Source organism: Ictalurus punctatus, chromosome 24 (assembly GCF_001660625.3).
Source record: "Ictalurus punctatus breed USDA103 chromosome 24, Coco_2.0, whole genome shotgun sequence".
Lineage (NCBI taxonomy): Eukaryota > Metazoa > Chordata > Actinopteri > Siluriformes > Ictaluridae > Ictalurus > Ictalurus punctatus.
The window spans coordinates 6,673,658-6,691,132 of record NC_030439.2 but is presented as its reverse complement, the minus strand read 5'-3'; the positions used below and the strand labels follow the sequence as shown (position 1 = coordinate 6,691,132).

General features: G+C 39.6%; 1 protein-coding gene across 2 annotated transcripts; it reads left to right on the top strand.

Moving 5' to 3' along the window:
- Window positions 1-314: 314 nt before the first annotated feature.
- On the top strand, window positions 315-10,588 carry LOC108257387 (cytochrome P450 3A40). Of its 2 annotated transcripts, none has more exons than XM_017455121.3 (14): window positions 315-397; window positions 1,961-2,126; window positions 2,762-2,855; window positions 2,953-3,005; window positions 3,854-3,953; window positions 4,045-4,164; window positions 4,420-4,505; window positions 6,096-6,244; window positions 7,047-7,171; window positions 7,290-7,374; window positions 7,498-7,658; window positions 8,022-8,248; window positions 9,951-10,107; window positions 10,229-10,588. In XM_017455121.3, exons 2-14 carry the CDS (start codon window positions 2,053-2,055, stop codon window positions 10,310-10,312), a joined length of 1,515 nt encoding a protein of 504 aa, XP_017310610.1. In that variant the 5' UTR covers window positions 315-397; window positions 1,961-2,052; the 3' UTR covers window positions 10,313-10,588. The 2 variants fall into 2 exon arrangements, with proteins under 2 accessions (XP_017310610.1, XP_017310609.1); XM_017455120.3 differs by having other exon boundaries at window positions 7,047-7,180.
- The last annotated feature ends 6,887 nt before the right edge of the window (window positions 10,589-17,475 follow it).

Sequence of the window (17,475 nt, the reverse complement as noted above, 5' to 3'; positions counted from 1 at the left end):
TAGGCTCCAGGTTCCCCGCGACCCTGAAGTATAAGCGGTATAGAAAATGGATGGATGGATGAATGGATGTGTCCATGAAAATTATTTTACATTTAAATTGATTCCTGACTCCAACAACTACTGCTACAGTATATACAGTATAGGAAAGTATCCAACTGAATCCCTTTTAGATGGTCCCTAAGCATTTATGTGTGCATTTATATGACCATTCATCCAAATCATAAAGGATATTTGTTCCTAAGCTCTACAGGATATACAATTATAAATGTGAAAACACTGCCTGATTGAATCCTGCGTGTCCACTATGGGGCACTGTGCACTATTAGTGCACACCAAAACCAAAGCTGTAAACACCAGGAAGTGACTATAGACATGCTTGACTGCTAGAGTAACGGAGGTGAGTTACCAGCAGGATTGAAGTTTAAAGACCAGAGCTAAGGAATGAAATTGATATTTTTGTAGTATATCTGTCGTCGTTTATAATAATTAATCACTGACACGTGACTACAGAGAGAGAGAGAGAAAGAGAGAGAGAGAGAGAGAGAGATGATCAGATTACAGGCTGAAGGGTGTGTGTTGAGTGTTTTGTGGTCCAGGATGCATCTGCCAATAATGTGTTATAAAAGTAGTAGATAGCAGTATAAAAGAGCAGACTCACATCATGAGCTGTTTATATATAGATTTTCAGGGCTGGGCTGTTTGTTGGTGAAATGTGTGTTGATTTTAGACTATCTGATGCAAAGTAATGTTTTTGTTGTTGTTGTTGTTGTTGTTGTGTTTGTTTTTACCTATAAGATGGGTTTCATTAAACAGTTTTTCCCCTCCTCGTAGTCAGGTAACACTATTAAATAATAAAATGACGGCAAATGGACATACCTTGAATATAGTCACATTTATCTAGTATTTCCAATTATAAAGATCACAGTAAACTAAATATAAGGTTATTAAATCTATTCGTACTCATTTCAAGATTGAAAAAGTCTTGTTCTATTGCCGGATAATTTTGGTCATGTTAAGCATTTATTTCTAGAAAGAAGCTAAATGATCTGCCAATACCATAAGAAAGCTTGAAATGAGGAATAATGTCTAGAAATATGTTTAATGATCTTATATTTGGTTTATTGTAATCTTATAATAAGGAATGCTATAAATTTGACTATATTTCAGATATTTTTCACTTGCTAAGATTTTTTTATTGAGGTTTAAGGAGGGAAATAGCAAGGAGCCGTTCGAAAATAGCGGTGAGTCGACTCTTATTGGTGAGCCAGGTGATTTGAATCAGTGAAAAGTACTGGAGAACAAGAAAAGTTGTAGTTTTGGCACTCTTGGCCATCAGGCTTGATATGAAGAAGGCAGTATATGACATTGGCAGAGTTTTAACTAATAGATCAAGAACATTGGCCAACGTTGGAAAAGTTCGAACATTCATTGAGTCATTTTCCTTCCACTTTTCTTGGTGGGAGTCGCAGTGAGCCTGAGAAGGTCAATCCAGACTTCTGTATCTCCAGCCACAGATTCCAGCTTTTCAGTAAAGGATTCTCAGATGTTCAGGAAAAATTTTAATATTACGACTAACAAGATCTTACTGTTGCTTAGAGGATACACAAAGAGGATGGATTTGTGTCTGACCATCAGAAAAGAAGATCTTCTATCCATATATCGACTGGTGTTGTGATGGAGAATAGTTTATGTTGTTGATTTGAGAATTATGAGGACTGATTCAATCGCCTGTGATAATAAACAGGTCTGAGATAACAGATAACTACGTAATCAAAAAGTCATGCAGGATATATTACATTATCCTGAAACTTTGTTCTAGCTCACTCCTTAAAGCCCCAGAGCCTTACTTTCTACCTTATTAGGTCATGCTAACGCACCTTTATTGTATACCTGTATCTTTCTCTGCCTACGCTTTTGAACTTGCACCTTATTTGGATCCCTATAAAATGCTCCCCTGTAGGTGTTATCTAAAGTTCACAGCTGTAAGCAGTGAAGCGCGACTGTCAGCTGGACAATTCAGACCATTCCTAAGAGCTTTGTTGTTGTGGTGTGATGGAAACGAGTTTCCTACCAACTCTGTCTGTGACATGGAGTCTAGTCGTACTGGTGGTCACTCTTTTGTTTATGTAAGTATACCCTGAACATTTTAGTCTAATTAGTCATATGTGTGTTTAACTATACTTGCAATAGACAAATGTTCCTTGTGACTCGCTCACTTCATGGTTAGACTTTAAACATTTGGGTTTTATTAGCATAGTTCTCACAGATAAAGAAACTGGATTATTGTGTTTGTGCTCTTGCAGTTTGTTTGCATGTGTTTAAAAAGATGTTCTTAATTTTAAAAGGCAAAAATAAAGAATATGTTTAAATGGAATCTCTTGTATTTTGAAGCATTGTGAAGCATCTATACGAACGCTGCAGTTGTTATCGCTGCACTTTGACTTGGTTAAGTGGCTGTTAGTCTTTTTTCCTTCACTTTCCTCATTATTAATCACAAGACAAGCCAAAATAAAGTTTGTTCAGGGCTTTGTCAGATAGTACGCAACCACTTCAATTCGAAACTGCTGTCAAGTCTAAAATGACTTCCCCATGTTACAAAAGAATAAGGAAAAAAATTTACTCCTGTGGAAATCCCGGAAATCCCGTCCTTCCATTTATTCAGTCCAATCCTCTGCAGGCAGTGGGGATGAACGCTAGCAAAGTGGAAATGTATTACATTGTGTGCACACAATTTAATATATGTTATGTTATCTGCCTGTAGTTACGGTGTTTGGCCGTATCGATTTTTTAAAAACCTGGGGATCCCAGGACCAAGGCCATGGCCCTTCGTGGGAACCTTCTTGTCCTACATAAAGGTGAGTAACTCTACACTACAGCAGTAACACTGTGTATAAATATTGGTGTTGAACCAATGCAGGAGTGGCTTATTGCTCCCTTTTGATTCCATTTCAGGGTTTTTACCATTTCGATATGGAGTGCTTCAAGAAATATGGAAAGGTTTGGGGGTGAGTACAGATTACAAACTATGGTTTCAGTCAGGAAATACAAGCAAAGCGATATATCAAGTGGAGAACAATACAAGTAGTGCTACCATACAGTTGAGTTCTAGAGAAGTAAAGTGTGCGGAGTAGAGGTGTAAGTGCCAGAGTATGTGTTTTTAAATAATGTGGGAGTTGGCAGGTTAGGGTTTAGTAAAGTGCTCATGGAAGAGGTGGGTCTTTAGTTGTTTTTTGAAGATAGTGACAGATTCTGTGGTCCGGATTGAGGTTGGAAGTTCACCTCACCACTGAGGGACAGATAGTGTGAAGGTTCTGGAAAGGGATCTTGAACCACGCTGAGTAGGTCATTAACCGATCGCAGATCGCGTGAGGGAACGCTTCAGGAGAGTGTTGAGGTAGGGCGGTGCTGTTCCAGATAAGGTCTTGTACGTGAGCATCAAGGCCTTGAATTTGATGCGGGCGGCTACAGGAAGCCAGTGGAGGGAGATGAAGAGGGGTGTGACATGGGTTCTCTTGGGCTGGTTGAAGACGAGGCGTGCTGCTGCATTCTGAATCATCTGAAGGGGTTTGATGGAGCTGGCTGGGAGACCCGAGAGTAGTGCGTTGCAGAACCTGATGATTATGTTTACACCCTAAATATCATTAATGGTTCCAGCAACTTATTAAATAAAAGTCCAGATTGTTAGTTGACTGTACTGTAAATACAACCTTGTGGTTGTTTTTTATTTTTTGCAATTAAGAATCTTTTGCAAAATATTAATCAGTTTACACATCTTCGTTGTGATGTTTTATGACGCAGAGTGAACAGGAGCACTACTGAGTCAGATATAATCAAAAGTATATTTCCTTTTAAGGGTATATGATGGAAGACTGCCAATTCTGATGACCTTGGATCTCGAAATGATCAAGGCTATTATGATAAAAGAATGTTTCTCTACCTTCACTAATAGAAGGGTAAGTCGATTACATCAGGTAACACGATTACTTCAGGTTTTGTCCTTATCAAGTAAACTGAGCATTGTTTACATTTGTCTCTTCTGTGTAGGACACAAATATGGAATTGGCTGGTCCCTTCACTGATGGCATAACTATAGCAAAAGATGAAAAGTGGAAACGAATCCGTGCTTCGCTCTCTCCATTCTTTACAAGTGGACGACTTAAGGAGGTGCACTTTTGAGTTACTTCATTTCAAATGTGTATTATATATACTAATTAAAGACAAATAAACTGTCAGCTCATAGGAGCAACCAGCATGATAGGGTCCTTCATGCCTGACTGGACTAATTTAATTGAATATCCAGTTATTATAATATGTCGATTGTCTTCATGTGACATTTTCAGTTAATTAGTGCATTTTGTGATAGTTATTATGGATCTTTATGCATAACAATTTGACATTTTCTTATCTGATTTCTTCCAGATTTTTCCTATTGTTGAGAAATATGCAGATCGCTTAATTGACCATCTGAAGAAGAGAAAGCCAGAAGAAGCGATCAAAATTAAAGAGTAAGTTTTTGTCACTGATAATAATGCAAAAGGTTGTTTGTTTTTTTTTTTTTTTTCTCTCCTCAGGATTGTGAAGATGACCATACAGTTTGATTTGTAATTCAATTGAAAAACTCTATTGTATCTATAGTGCATCGATTATATACACTAAATCTACATCTTGGTTTGTGTCCCCTAAAAGATCTTTTGTAGAAACACATATATTTTCTTTGAAAAAATATTATAATAGTGGGTTTCAAAAAAGGGTTACAAGTAGAACCTATTCAAGAAGCTAAGAACCCTTGAATCACTTTGTAGTGTACTATAATGATCTTATTTTAATATGTTAGTTTAAACTGACATTTATAATATAATCCACAGAGGTAACTCTCTAGGTTTACTACATATACATACTGATTTATGATAGATAAAGGTTCATACACGTAACAACAATGAAGACTTGCCATTTTTTCTGTGCATATTTGGCGTAGAAACTCTGCAATTTAACATCGGCGTACATATCTGAGCTGGCTTCTTTTTTCATCCAGTAAAAACGGCAGATAAGACAATCAGCATATGAGTCAACAAATGATTGACGGTTTCATAGGTGTTTTGTACTCTCTGTTATTAACTGACCTCATGGAAGCCCCTCCCCTTCCCCATCTCACATTCGTGATCTCTTGACTCTGATTTTCCCACGTGAAAGACGTGGTGTCCTCGCTTTCGGTCAAGGTCAAATCTATCGGTGATGTTAACTATATTTATTAGGTACTTGTTCGACTAGAAAGAAGAAAACAAATAGTAAATAGTCCTTCAAGGAGATGTCAAATCTAGCACTAAAAACTATCTTACTGGTAATGATCATTAGAAAGTCATTAAAGTGCTGTTTGCAAGCACTTCTGAGTCTGAGCTTTATCTTCCAGAGATCGAGAGGTGGAATCATATCTGCATATTTTTGACATCTGAGCAGCACAGATAGCGCTTCCCTCCAAGTGTGTTACGTTGCCCTGTGATATGAGCAGTGGTTCGAAAAGATGTAGTTGGAGAGCATGGCGCATCTTGAACGAAGCACGTATTAGTTAGATTTCACCCTCACTGGTTGGTAGCTGTCCGCGGTCAAGTACACCTTGAGGCCAGAGGGTGGATTCGGACTTGATCCAGCTTCTCCTAATTGGGCAGAGTCGAGCCACAAGTCCAGGAGGTGTTTCGGACCGGATAAGTTTTTGGATATGTTTTTAAGTGTGTTGTTACATATTGTACACCGTTTCGTGAGTTAGGGTTAACCCTAACCCTTAGGAGTTGTAGATCACCAGCTCCACCCCCAGGGCTCACCAGCTCTACGCGAAGGACTTTAGCTTTCTACAGCAAGGACTATCTCACTATAATCCTAACTAAAACAGACAAGATTTCCCCCCAAGCAGACGATTGTTACTGTAGAACCCTGTATATATACAAGCACTAAAGGTTCTACCTTTGACAAGTGATTTACGAAAGGACTATATCAAAGATGGACTCCACAAGACTACACTTTATTCCTCTTCGCAATCAGCAAGTCTGACAATGTATTTAATGATTTAAATGTCTCTCTCTCTCTCTCTTTTTTTCCCCCAGTGCTTTTGCTCCCTATTCCCTGGATGTGGTCACCAGTGCCTCCTTCAGTGTTGAAATTGATTCCATTAACAGCCCTGATGATCCGTTTGTCATCCAGATCAAGAAATTTTTCAACTTCAACTTCTTCAGTCCCTTGTTCCTGTTAATTAGTATGTCCTATCTGATTTGATCAAATTATGATATTCGCATATAAGTCGGTGACGTGTGTAACGAATCCGGCGAATGTAAAACCCAGCAGTCATGCTATGATTTGTAGTCTTAATAATGCACTTCAGTTGATAGTTTGAATTCTGAATGAAACAGTACAGATGTTACTGTGCAATTCAAATTTTTCTGCGTTGAGTTCCCATTCATGTTTGTAAGTGTCCCATATCTGTCACTAGTGTGAACAGGTCTGCACATGTGTACAATTAACACAGTCAGCAATCAAAACAGCAACAATCTGCATACCGTATTTGCAAGAACTAGCAGCACCAGCGTACAATGAGGTTGTCTGACAACTTGTCTGCTGTTTGTTATTAGGACAGGAAACTAAAAAAATGAAGAAAACGAAACAAAAACCCACTGAATGCAGAGTGTTCTTGCGGGTTTTTGTCTTGCTGCAAATTTCAGGTGTTGATGTAAGGGCAGGGGGGAAAAAACATGAAAACCCGATTTGACTAATCAGATATGACACCGCCAATTTGGGAAAAGTTTGATGAGTTTAATTGCCGTTTAGACTGCAGAGGAAAAGACAACATCCCTGTGCTGCTCAAATAGGAAATCAGAAATACCAAAGAAATTGGATTTGAGCTGATTGTCTTAAGTACCTCAAATCTAATTTGAAATGATTGGTGTTTTGCTTTCAAACAGATTCCAATTCATTAGAACTTGTCACATTTAAGGACAAAATTAGATCTGAGCCAAATCAACCTTTGTAATGTCATTTTTAACAGTCATCTTGTTTTACAGCCATCTTTCCCAGTGTGGCTCCGGTTTTAGCCAAAATGGGGGTGACCTTGTTTTCAAAATCATCTATGGAGTTTTTCTATGCTGCGCTGAAAAAGATCAAAGATCAGCACAACATGGATGAAAAAGTGTGTGAAGTAAATATACACTCTGTAATGTCTATTAGGAATCCCACTGCCTGCAATATGTTGCAAAGATACATAAACAGAAGTGGTGTTAAACTTGTGCTCCTTCCTTTCCTGGTAGAGGCGAGTGGACTTCCTGCAGCTCATGATCCAAAGCCAGATATCTGACGAGCAAGCTGAGAAGGCCGACGATCAACCGACCAAAGGTAAGAGTTGCAACGATGAAACATACAGGAAACTTCCAGGAAAGTAGAGCGTCATCTAAAAGCTTTAATGTTCTAGTTTCAAAGAAAGACTTGGCCTTGGTGGTTGTTGTTTTGTTTTTTCAGGCTTGACCGATCACGAGATTCTTTCCCAGTCCTTCATTTTCATCCTGGGAGGCTATGAGACCACCAGCACCACCCTCACTTATCTACTGTATAATCTTGCAACTAATCCTGACTGCATGAGCAAACTGATGGAGGAGATCGACACAACCTTTCCTCATGATGTAAGCATAAATATATAGTATTATTTTATGTCAACTATAACAGGCTCCCCGGTTCAAACTCAAAATCTCGGGGTACTGTCTGTGTGGAGTTTTGCATGATTGTGTGGGTTTCCTTTGGGTTCTAGGGTTTCCTCTCACCGTTTAATAACAGGTTAGTAAGTGGATTGGATTCAGTAAATTGCCCCTAGGAATGAATGAATGAATGAATGAATGAATGAATGATGAATATAAGCGAATAATCTGTACACAGCAGCGAGTCATGATTGAAGAAAAATGTTTGGAGCAGAAACACAAATCACCAATAATAAAAACTCATATTAATAATAAAACCCACGTAATTACTCAAATATATCTGATTTTTAGGCTCCAGTGACATACGATGCGTTGATGAAGTTTGAGTACCTGGAAATGGCCATTAACGAGTCGATGCGTCTGCTCCCTACTGCTCCCCGTCTGGAGAGGGTTTGCAAGAAGACTATAGAGCTCAATGGATTCACCATTCCTAAAAACACTCTGGTCGGAATTCCTACATACGTTCTGTACAGGGATCCACAGCTCTGGGAATCTCCTGAAGAGTTCAGACCAGAGAGGTATACGTTTTTTCATAATGGCATTTGTGTAGCGTTAGCATATTATCAGACCTGTCAGACAGGCTGATTAGGTGGTAATAACTGCAATGGTTTGCGTATTCTCTTAAAGGAAAAATTTATTCTGAACGACTTGCATATTAATCCCAGATTTATTTTTGTAATGAAACTCCAGGTTGACTTTTTTTAGTTTATACTTCTTTGACAGATGTGGTTTGTTTTTCTACATTACTCGTTTGACTACCCACTAGTGGCGCTAGTGGAATTTAGCTCTCGCGTCATCTCTACCTGAACGAACTGATGCAGAAGCACTTTAGTCTATTAGTCACTTTAGTCTAAACCTTCGTATTACCTATATATAAACCCTACTTGTACATATATTTTACTTGCTTATTAGGCATACATACCAGTTTGCCTAATACAGTCGGGGTCCATAAGTATTTGGACAGTGCCGCAAATTTTTGTGCTTCTGCCGCTGTACACCACCATGATGGATTTGAAACGAAGCATTCGAGATGTGATGTGACAGTGTAGATTTTCAGCTTTACTTCAAGGGGTTTAACAAAAATATCGCGTTAACCGTTTAGGAACTACAGGCATTTTTTTGCATAGTCCCTCCATTTTTACACGCTCAAAAGTAATCGGACAATTGACCCATAAACAGTTTCCTCATTATTTCATGACAAATTAAGGAGACAAAAGATCTGGAGTTGATTCCAAGTGTTAAATTTGCACATGAACATCTGTTCATGTGAACTCTCAATAGGCTGTCCAAAGAAGTGTCGATGCAAGGCCATCATTAGGCTTAAAACACACAGATAGCAGAAACTTTAGGAATGGCCAAATCAACAATTTCATTGTCAAAGTCTACAGTGAAGAGACGCCTATATACAGAGGTTTTACCTCAAGATGCAAACCAATACTCAAGAACAGAAAGGTCAGATAAGACTTTGTTAGAAAATGGCTATAAAAAAAAAAATCCTGCCAAGGTTTGGAACAAGATTCTTTGGACAGATGAAACCAGGATTAACTTGTATCAGAGTAATGGGAAGAGAAGAGCATGGCAAAGGAGAAGAAGGGCTCGAGATCCAAAGAATACCACATCATCTGTCAAACATGATGGAGGAGGTGTTATGGCATGGGCATGTATGACTGCCAATATAACTGGGACACGGGTGTTTATTGCTGAGCCCCCAAAACACACACACATCCTTTTTTTTTTCTCCTTTCCCCTCATCTTCTTATGTATATATTTTGTATTGCACAGCTATAAAGTACCTGATCCTCACAACAAGCATTTCAATGTACAACTGTCCCTGACATTTTGTGCACATGACAAATAAACTTAAAACTTGAACTAGTCGCTTCAACACCATCATGCTTGTCATCTTGTAGATCACTAACTAGCTGAGCTGAGTCTCTGCCGCATCCCTGCTCAACTGTTATATATATACCACTGCATTCTGGAACTTCTACACTGTCTTTTTCATCAATTGAACGTCACTGGAGACTGTTGAAGGTTTGAGGAAAAAAGCTTTTGCTCTTTTATTTTTAGGAACTAACAAATGTTTTCTCCTATTAAGAGTCATTGTAACTGTGCTAGCAATGTCCCTCTGTGACATTACCGCAGCACACAACTGCAAACTTCTCACAAAAATAATGTAAAAAGATGGATGCCTTCCTAACAATGTGATGTTCTTTAAAGGTTCAGTCCCGAGAACGACATCAACCCTTACACGTTTATGCCGTTTGGTCTCGGGCCTCGTAACTGTGTGGGAATGAGGTTTGCTCTGCTGATCATGAAACTGGTGATCGTGAAGCTGCTGCAGAACTTCACTGTGGAGACGTGCAAAGAGACGCAGGTCTCTTATTAATGCTCTCATCATTTAAATAGTCCTGGTCCTGCATTTTAAGCCGTGTAGGCCACGTCCAAGCCAAACACCAATGCTTAATCAATGACTTCTTTCTTCTCCTTCTTTCCAGATTCCCATTCAACTCAATGCTCTCTTTCAACCAAAAGTTCCTGTGACTCTGAAGTTCATTCCAAGAACTCACAATGAAGGATAGTTCAGCAGGATTTCATTGTAGCCGTGATTTTATTACACTAATCATTAAGTTGGATCACTAAGTTTTCATATATATCGTTGATTAATTGAAGATTTACTATTTCATTAAAGGCTATCATTTTCTACTCAATTAAGGGAGAATATTTACATGTTTGGTACAAATATTAATCCATAAGAACACATTTTAGCAGTACATGACAGTGCTCTATACGATGCCTTGTCTGTTTTATACTCCTATTTTATATTGAATAAATAATTCAATATGCATGGAGGAAAAGCTTGCATTCGTTTATCTTTATTTGATTTGACTTATAAAGAGTTATAAAGAGTCCAGCAATGCATAGGGATGTTAAAGTGCGTCTGTCTGGTAATATTTCCTTATCCTACACAATGTTGCGGGGAGCCTGGAGCCTATCCCAGGGGACTCGGGGGATAAGGTAGGGGACACCCTGGACAAGGTGCCAACCCATCGCAGGGCACAATCTCACACACACACATTCACACACTACGGACAATTTGGAAACACCAATCAGCCTTCAGCACATGTCTTTGGACTGGGGGAGGAAACTGGAGTACCCGGAGGAACAGGGAAAACAGAGAAAACATTTTTGTGTGCTACTTTTTGCTATATTATTCAGAGGTGACTTGGGCATTCATAGATTTTCCCCCTTTACTAGACCTATAGTATACACTCTATACCCTATACACTATACACTCAAATGTTAAGATTATGGAGTTCTGAATTACTGCTGATAGTGTGGGTCATAAAATGTTCAATTTGTGGTTTTAATTAGCGCCGATTAAAAGAAGAAAACCTCCACTACTGATATTATTTAATAGAGGTATTACGGCCTGTAGTTTGGGAGAAGTAAAGCTTATTTTGCTTATTTGCATAATGTTTATTACATTATGAGCTGTAATGGAGTTGCAGCAATCGTTTAAATGTACTGGAGGACCTTCAGATAATTTCCCAAAATGACATTTTATAGCATTTAAGCAAAACTGCTAACAGCCAGACCACTGCATTTCACACTTCCTGTGATCTATATCTCAGGCAAAATAGCATTTTGTATTCACATTAGTTTTTACTGTGTATAAACTAAGGCTGTCAAATGTAACACTTTCACTTTTAAGAGCTTGTTTTTAAACACATTTCACACAAAGCCCATTTGCCGAACCATGCTAGCTGGCCTAGGATCTACAAATTATTCCTTAAAATATTTCTAGGAAATATGAAAGATGGTATATGCTTGCAGCACTAGCAGGGTGTTGCAGTTTTCCCGCTGATTCATGAGCAGAATTAAAAACTATTGCTTGTTTTTCTGCGCCTGGCTGTGTAATGGATCGTGGTTGTGACTGTGATTTCACCGGTGGGATATGTCAGGGAGCAGTGTTTTTCCTCAAGGGGCCTGAAAATTTTTTTTGCAAACAAACAAACAAATAAATAAATAGATAGATAGATAGATAGATAGATAAATAAATAAGGGAAGGCTCATTAATTAATGGAAGAGCATTGCAGCTTACAGGCTTTCTCTGTTTGAATACCCGCAACTAGTCAGAGATGATCGTGATTTAGCTCACTTTAAAAGACCTTTTGTTTCTGTTAGGCACACTGGACTGTTTTTATCGTACTCTGAAATGTGGTGAATTTTCCTATATATATATATATATAGAGGAAAATTGCATTTTACAGGTTAGCATGTTTGCCTCACACCTCCAGGGTCCGGGGTTTGATTCCCGCCAGGGCCATGTGTGTGCGGAGTTTGCATGTTCTCCCCGTGCTGCGGGGGTTTCCTCCGGGTACTCCAGTTTCCTCCCCCAGTCCAAAGACATGCACGGTAGGCTGATTGGCGTGTCTAAAATGTCCGTAGTGTATGAATGGGTGTGTGAGTGTGTATGTGATTGTGCCCTGCGATGGACTGGCACCCTGTCCAGGGTGTACCCCGCCTTGTGCCCGATGCTCCCTGGGATAGACTCCAGGTTTCCCTGCGACCCTGAAGAAGGAGTAAGCGGTAGAAGATGGATGGATGGATGAAAAAAAAAAAAGAAAGATAGTTAGTAATTACCGTCTACCTTTCCTCAATCCACCTCCAGGGTGCGTACATCACTGATACAATATATATTTTACAGAAATATATTTCTGTAAAGCTGCTTTGAGACAATGACCATTGGAAAAAGTGCTGTACAAATAAAATTGAATTGAAAATAACATGTTATTGGTGTTACTAGAAAAATCTGCAGTTCCTGTACAACCAGGGTCTGATGTCATCCCCTGAACATGGGTTACAACGGCACCTGGACCTGCTGGAGCAATACTGTGGGCCTGCTGAAAATCGAGACAAGACCAACATTTTCATCTTCCAAAAGAAAGCCAGATCTCAGAAAAGCAAACACCATTTTACTGCAAGAAACAACGCCCTAGAGCATTAATTACACTATGATTACCTAGGACTGAAAATCAGTACCACAAGGATCTGGAATCGGAATACACTAAGAAAAAAATACATCATATGCAGACTACACTAGATGAGACCAGCATCACACAGATTATGTGCATGCAAAATTGTTAGTAATGTACGAAATTTTTAAAGGTAAATGTTAACAAATTTGTGAGGGACGATAGAGCGCGTCCAGACCAGCTGTCTCACTGTGTGGTATGGGATCTGCACAGACTTTGACCACAAGACCCAACAGCGAGGGTCTCTAGTGCTGCATCGGGGGCTCTCTACCCATCATCGAGACCTCCTTCAAAAACCACTGCATCTGCAAAGCCACCACTATTGCGGACGACCCCTCTCACCCGTCTCATGGACTCTTCACACTGGCAGAAGGTAAAGGAGCATCCCTGCCTCCACCAGCAGACTCTGCAACAGTTTCTTCCCTGAGGCAGTCAGATTACTCAACACCCAACACTCACCTGGGCTAGTTGAACACCTAAACCAGTAAGACTCATACCACTGTACATACACTAACCCAGTAAGACTCATACCACTGTACATGCACTAACCCATTAAGACTCAGTACTACTGCATACTGCACTTTACATAGCTTCATCTTTATACTGTGGAACTCAATTTTGCCTCCAGTATTGCTGCTATACTTGTGCTGCTACTTTACACAATAGCTTACAGTTTACAGTCCATTTTCTGTGTATTTACTGTCCTGTGTATTAATTGTTTTGCACTCATCTCACACTGTTGTGTATTTGCACTTTATATAGTCTTGCGTACTGTTCCATGTTGCACCATGGTCCTGAAGAAACGCCATTTCGTTCCAGTGTATACAAGTTACATAGAGGAATGACAATAAAAACCCACCCGACTTGTAACTCAGAACTTGGCTGCTTTCCATTGATTATACGCTATATGGCCAAAAGTACATGGAAACTTGACCATCACACCCATATGTGGTTCTTCCCCAAACTCTTGCCACAAACTTGAAAGGACTCAACTGTCTATGATGTCTTTGTATGCTGTAGCATTACAATTTCCTTCCACTGGAATTAAGAGGCGTAAACCTGTTCCAGCATGACAGTGCCATTGTACACAATGTGACATCCATGAAGACATGGCTTGCGAAGTTTGGACTGGAAGAACTCGAGCTGCTCGCACAGAGACCTGACCTCAACCCCACTGAACACCTTTAGGATGAACTGGAACACCGACTAAACCCCAGATCTCCTCACCTGACCTCACTAATGCTCTTGTGGCTGAACAGGAACAAACCCCACAGCCACATTCCAAAATGTAGTGTAAAGACTTACCCTTAGGTAAAGGCTATATAGTGTAAAGATTTAGCCATAAGAGTGGCAGCAGTTACAGTAGCAAAGGGGGGGTGAGATCTTCAACAAGCACATATGATTAGATTTCCACATACTTTTGGCCATATAGTGTACCTATTCAAAAGATCTTTAAAATTCTGAATATATCTAAAATCTGTTAATCAAAATCTCTTACATCCCATCTGTCAGTTGCCCCTGAGACTCACTAACCCACAAAACCTCTAAAACACAGCAGCCTCAGACCAGCAGTGCTGACCAAAGTCAACTCAGAGTAAACCAAATTATCAAAGCAAAACAGTATATGTGGAACATTAGGACACTGACACCGAATCACAAATCTAAATTACAGTGCTATTTGGGCCCTAAACAGAGAATACAAATTCGCACAGAATAACTCCACCGTCAAAGATCCAAAGGAGAAACAGATCCTGATCATATACGGGATCAGGGACCACAGTTTCACCAGAAAAAAAGAGAAGAGAGACTGTGTGGTCATACTGAGGGTGGCAAGCTCTTTCTGCCTTGCACGGAATGGCCTCAGGTGGGCTCCTCTATGGTTAGCCTTACAGAGAGTAATTCATCTGCTGGTCTACATAACATTGCGTACATCCAGAGGAATGGTGCCTGCACCCAGATGTGGTAGCACAAATCTTGGACAGGTTTGGCAAAGCGGAGGTGGACTTCTTCACCAATGACAAGTCGACACAGGCCACGGAAACAGGATGCACTGTAGGACCACCTACTATAAACTTCTCCTCCTGTACTGCTATACCCTGGACAGCATGGTTTTCAGACCAATGAAGTGTTGGAGAAATTGACTCAAATCTGTCTCCGCCCCTAGACATCAAGTTCTGCTGGGTAGTTTTGATCTAGATCATCAGTGTGGTCCATGTCACTAAGAAAATTTAAATCGCTTAGATGACATTGGACATAATACATTACTTGCTTTAAACATGGCCACTTTTTATTTTACATTTAAACTATCATTAGCTTAAGAAGTCAACAGTGATGCAGTGTTACAGATATCAATAATACATTCTAGAGAAATGTACAGTCTCATATTTCTTTATATTTATGATAGGAAACAGGGTCTTAACACAAAAATAGCTATTTTGTTTGGTTTCTGAACTACTAAAATACTAGAGAGGCCACATAAGGAAAATCAGTTGTATTTGAGTACTATTTTTTTCCCCTTATAACATCTTATATTTTTCCCCCAACTAAAGGGATTAGCACTACATTAGTACAGTGTGTGAGAGTTGAGGCTACATCTACTAATCAGAGGTGTAATAGAGGAGTAATTAGAGTAGCTATGAAAATGGTGGTGAATCTGCTTCTGTACTGACTGGATTAGACTCTCTCTCTCTCTCTCTCTCTCTCTCTCTCTCTCTCTCTCTCTCTCTCTCATCAGTGCTCTTGTCATCAAACCAAAATGTAAGACTTTGCAGAGACAAAGGACAAACACTTGAATGGGGGAAACAACAGCAAGAGAAATAGGTGCAAACAGTGAGCGAGGCACATGGCCAAAAAGAGCTGGAGCAGGAGTTGAAGAAAACAAGCATGCCAAGAAGGTTTTGTAATAGAGTCCCTGTTGGCTGTGTTGTATGTTCAAACAACAACAGATGGGAGAGTGAAACTTGGACCTTGGTGTCGCACAGGCAGTGAGAATGCACCCTCCAGAGCAATGGATGGCACTAAAGCATTAACTGGGGTGCGGGCAATTGTTAAGAGTCAGAGCAGGAACAAACACTGGAACAGTATCTGAGACAGAAACTATCATGTTAACTTATGTCCTAAACAATTTAAGGTCTAATTATGTGTGTAGACAATTTAAAAAAATTATAATAATTTTATTAACTAATCCCTAATGTGGATAATGCCTGACATGAGAACCTGGAGACTGACTACTTTTTTTCCTCATTGACAAATTCGGGGAAATTCAGAGAGCCTAATATAGCTTGCTTTCTGCATGTGTGGATTCTTCTACCAGCACTATCTTGTTTCACAAGGGCATGCTCATCCATTCATTGCTGTTGTTGGGGAGACAGGGCATTTCTGGCAAAACAATCCAAGTATCTATGCGGAAAAGCAAAATCAATCCCTGGGTGGAAAATAACAATGCATGAGGACATCCTTACGAACACATCCATTTGATAATTCTCTACAAAAGGGAAAATCTCTGGACTTCAACCAATTGCAATTTAATTCTATATTAACAAGTCATGGGATTTTGTAGATATTTATACACAGGGGCGTTGTTTCTGGTGGGTTGAATGGTGGTAACAATTCTAGGGAACCTAAACTGCTCTGGACCCAAGTTTGAGTCCCTAGAATTATGTAAGTGTACCATTTTACTATCCCACATCTTTCTTGCTTATCATTTGCAAGGGGCCGACATGGCACCACCACTGCTCAGATCTTACTTGGGTGGTGGGTCATTTTCAGAAAAACTGTAGTGACATGGTGGAACTTTTAAAACTGTATGCACACTTGCCTTGATGGTCCATCTTGTAAGTGTACAGTTAGAGAATATAGGTCATCTTAACACAGTTGGTGTAAATCGTCCACTACCCCCCTCATCGGTGTCAGTTTCTAAGCATAGCACTGCTGTTGGCAGGAGATTTTAGGTTGGTGGACTGTTCTGAAATCAACACACACTGTAAAATGCCACCATGTTGTTGTCACTTGCCTGTGATGGTCGTATGGGGGTTCCATTTCCAGAAGGTAGTGATCATGAGCATTAAAGGTGCACTATAAAGGCGCCATAAACACTATACTCCAAGTGGCCGTATGAGAGCTTTGTGTCATATGGACTGCTTTTCTGTATAGGCATATAAACATTCTTCAAAATTCTCCTTTTGTGTTACACTGAAAACAGCATACATATTTTCGTGTAAGTCCTTTTGTCTGGCTAGCCGACACAGTCATGTCGTTTTTACGGAGACATTATGGCAATAACGAAAAGACAATCAAATGATATTCATTTTTTCTTTGGGACAGCAGAAAAAAGGGTAAGCTGACAGGAACAGGAAAAAGGTTTGCAGTGTATACACAATTGTGGCTGCTCTACTGTTTGGAACATATTATTCACTATATCTGTGCATAATAAGATGAAAGGCCTGCCTGGGGGTAGAGAGTGAGTAAAATCTGAAATATAATAAACCAACTAATCTAACTTGTTTTTGTATTGTAATACACACTGACCGTTTGGTCCTAAATATAAAGCTCTTGCATTGTATATATAAATAATGTATATATAAATATTTGGGCATTTATTTCATAGAGAATTAAAAAGGACCATTACATTTGTGACCCCACCCCTACCAAATGGTTTGGTCCACCCCCACCCCCAATGTTCAGGATGTGGTTATGGCTTTGGTTCT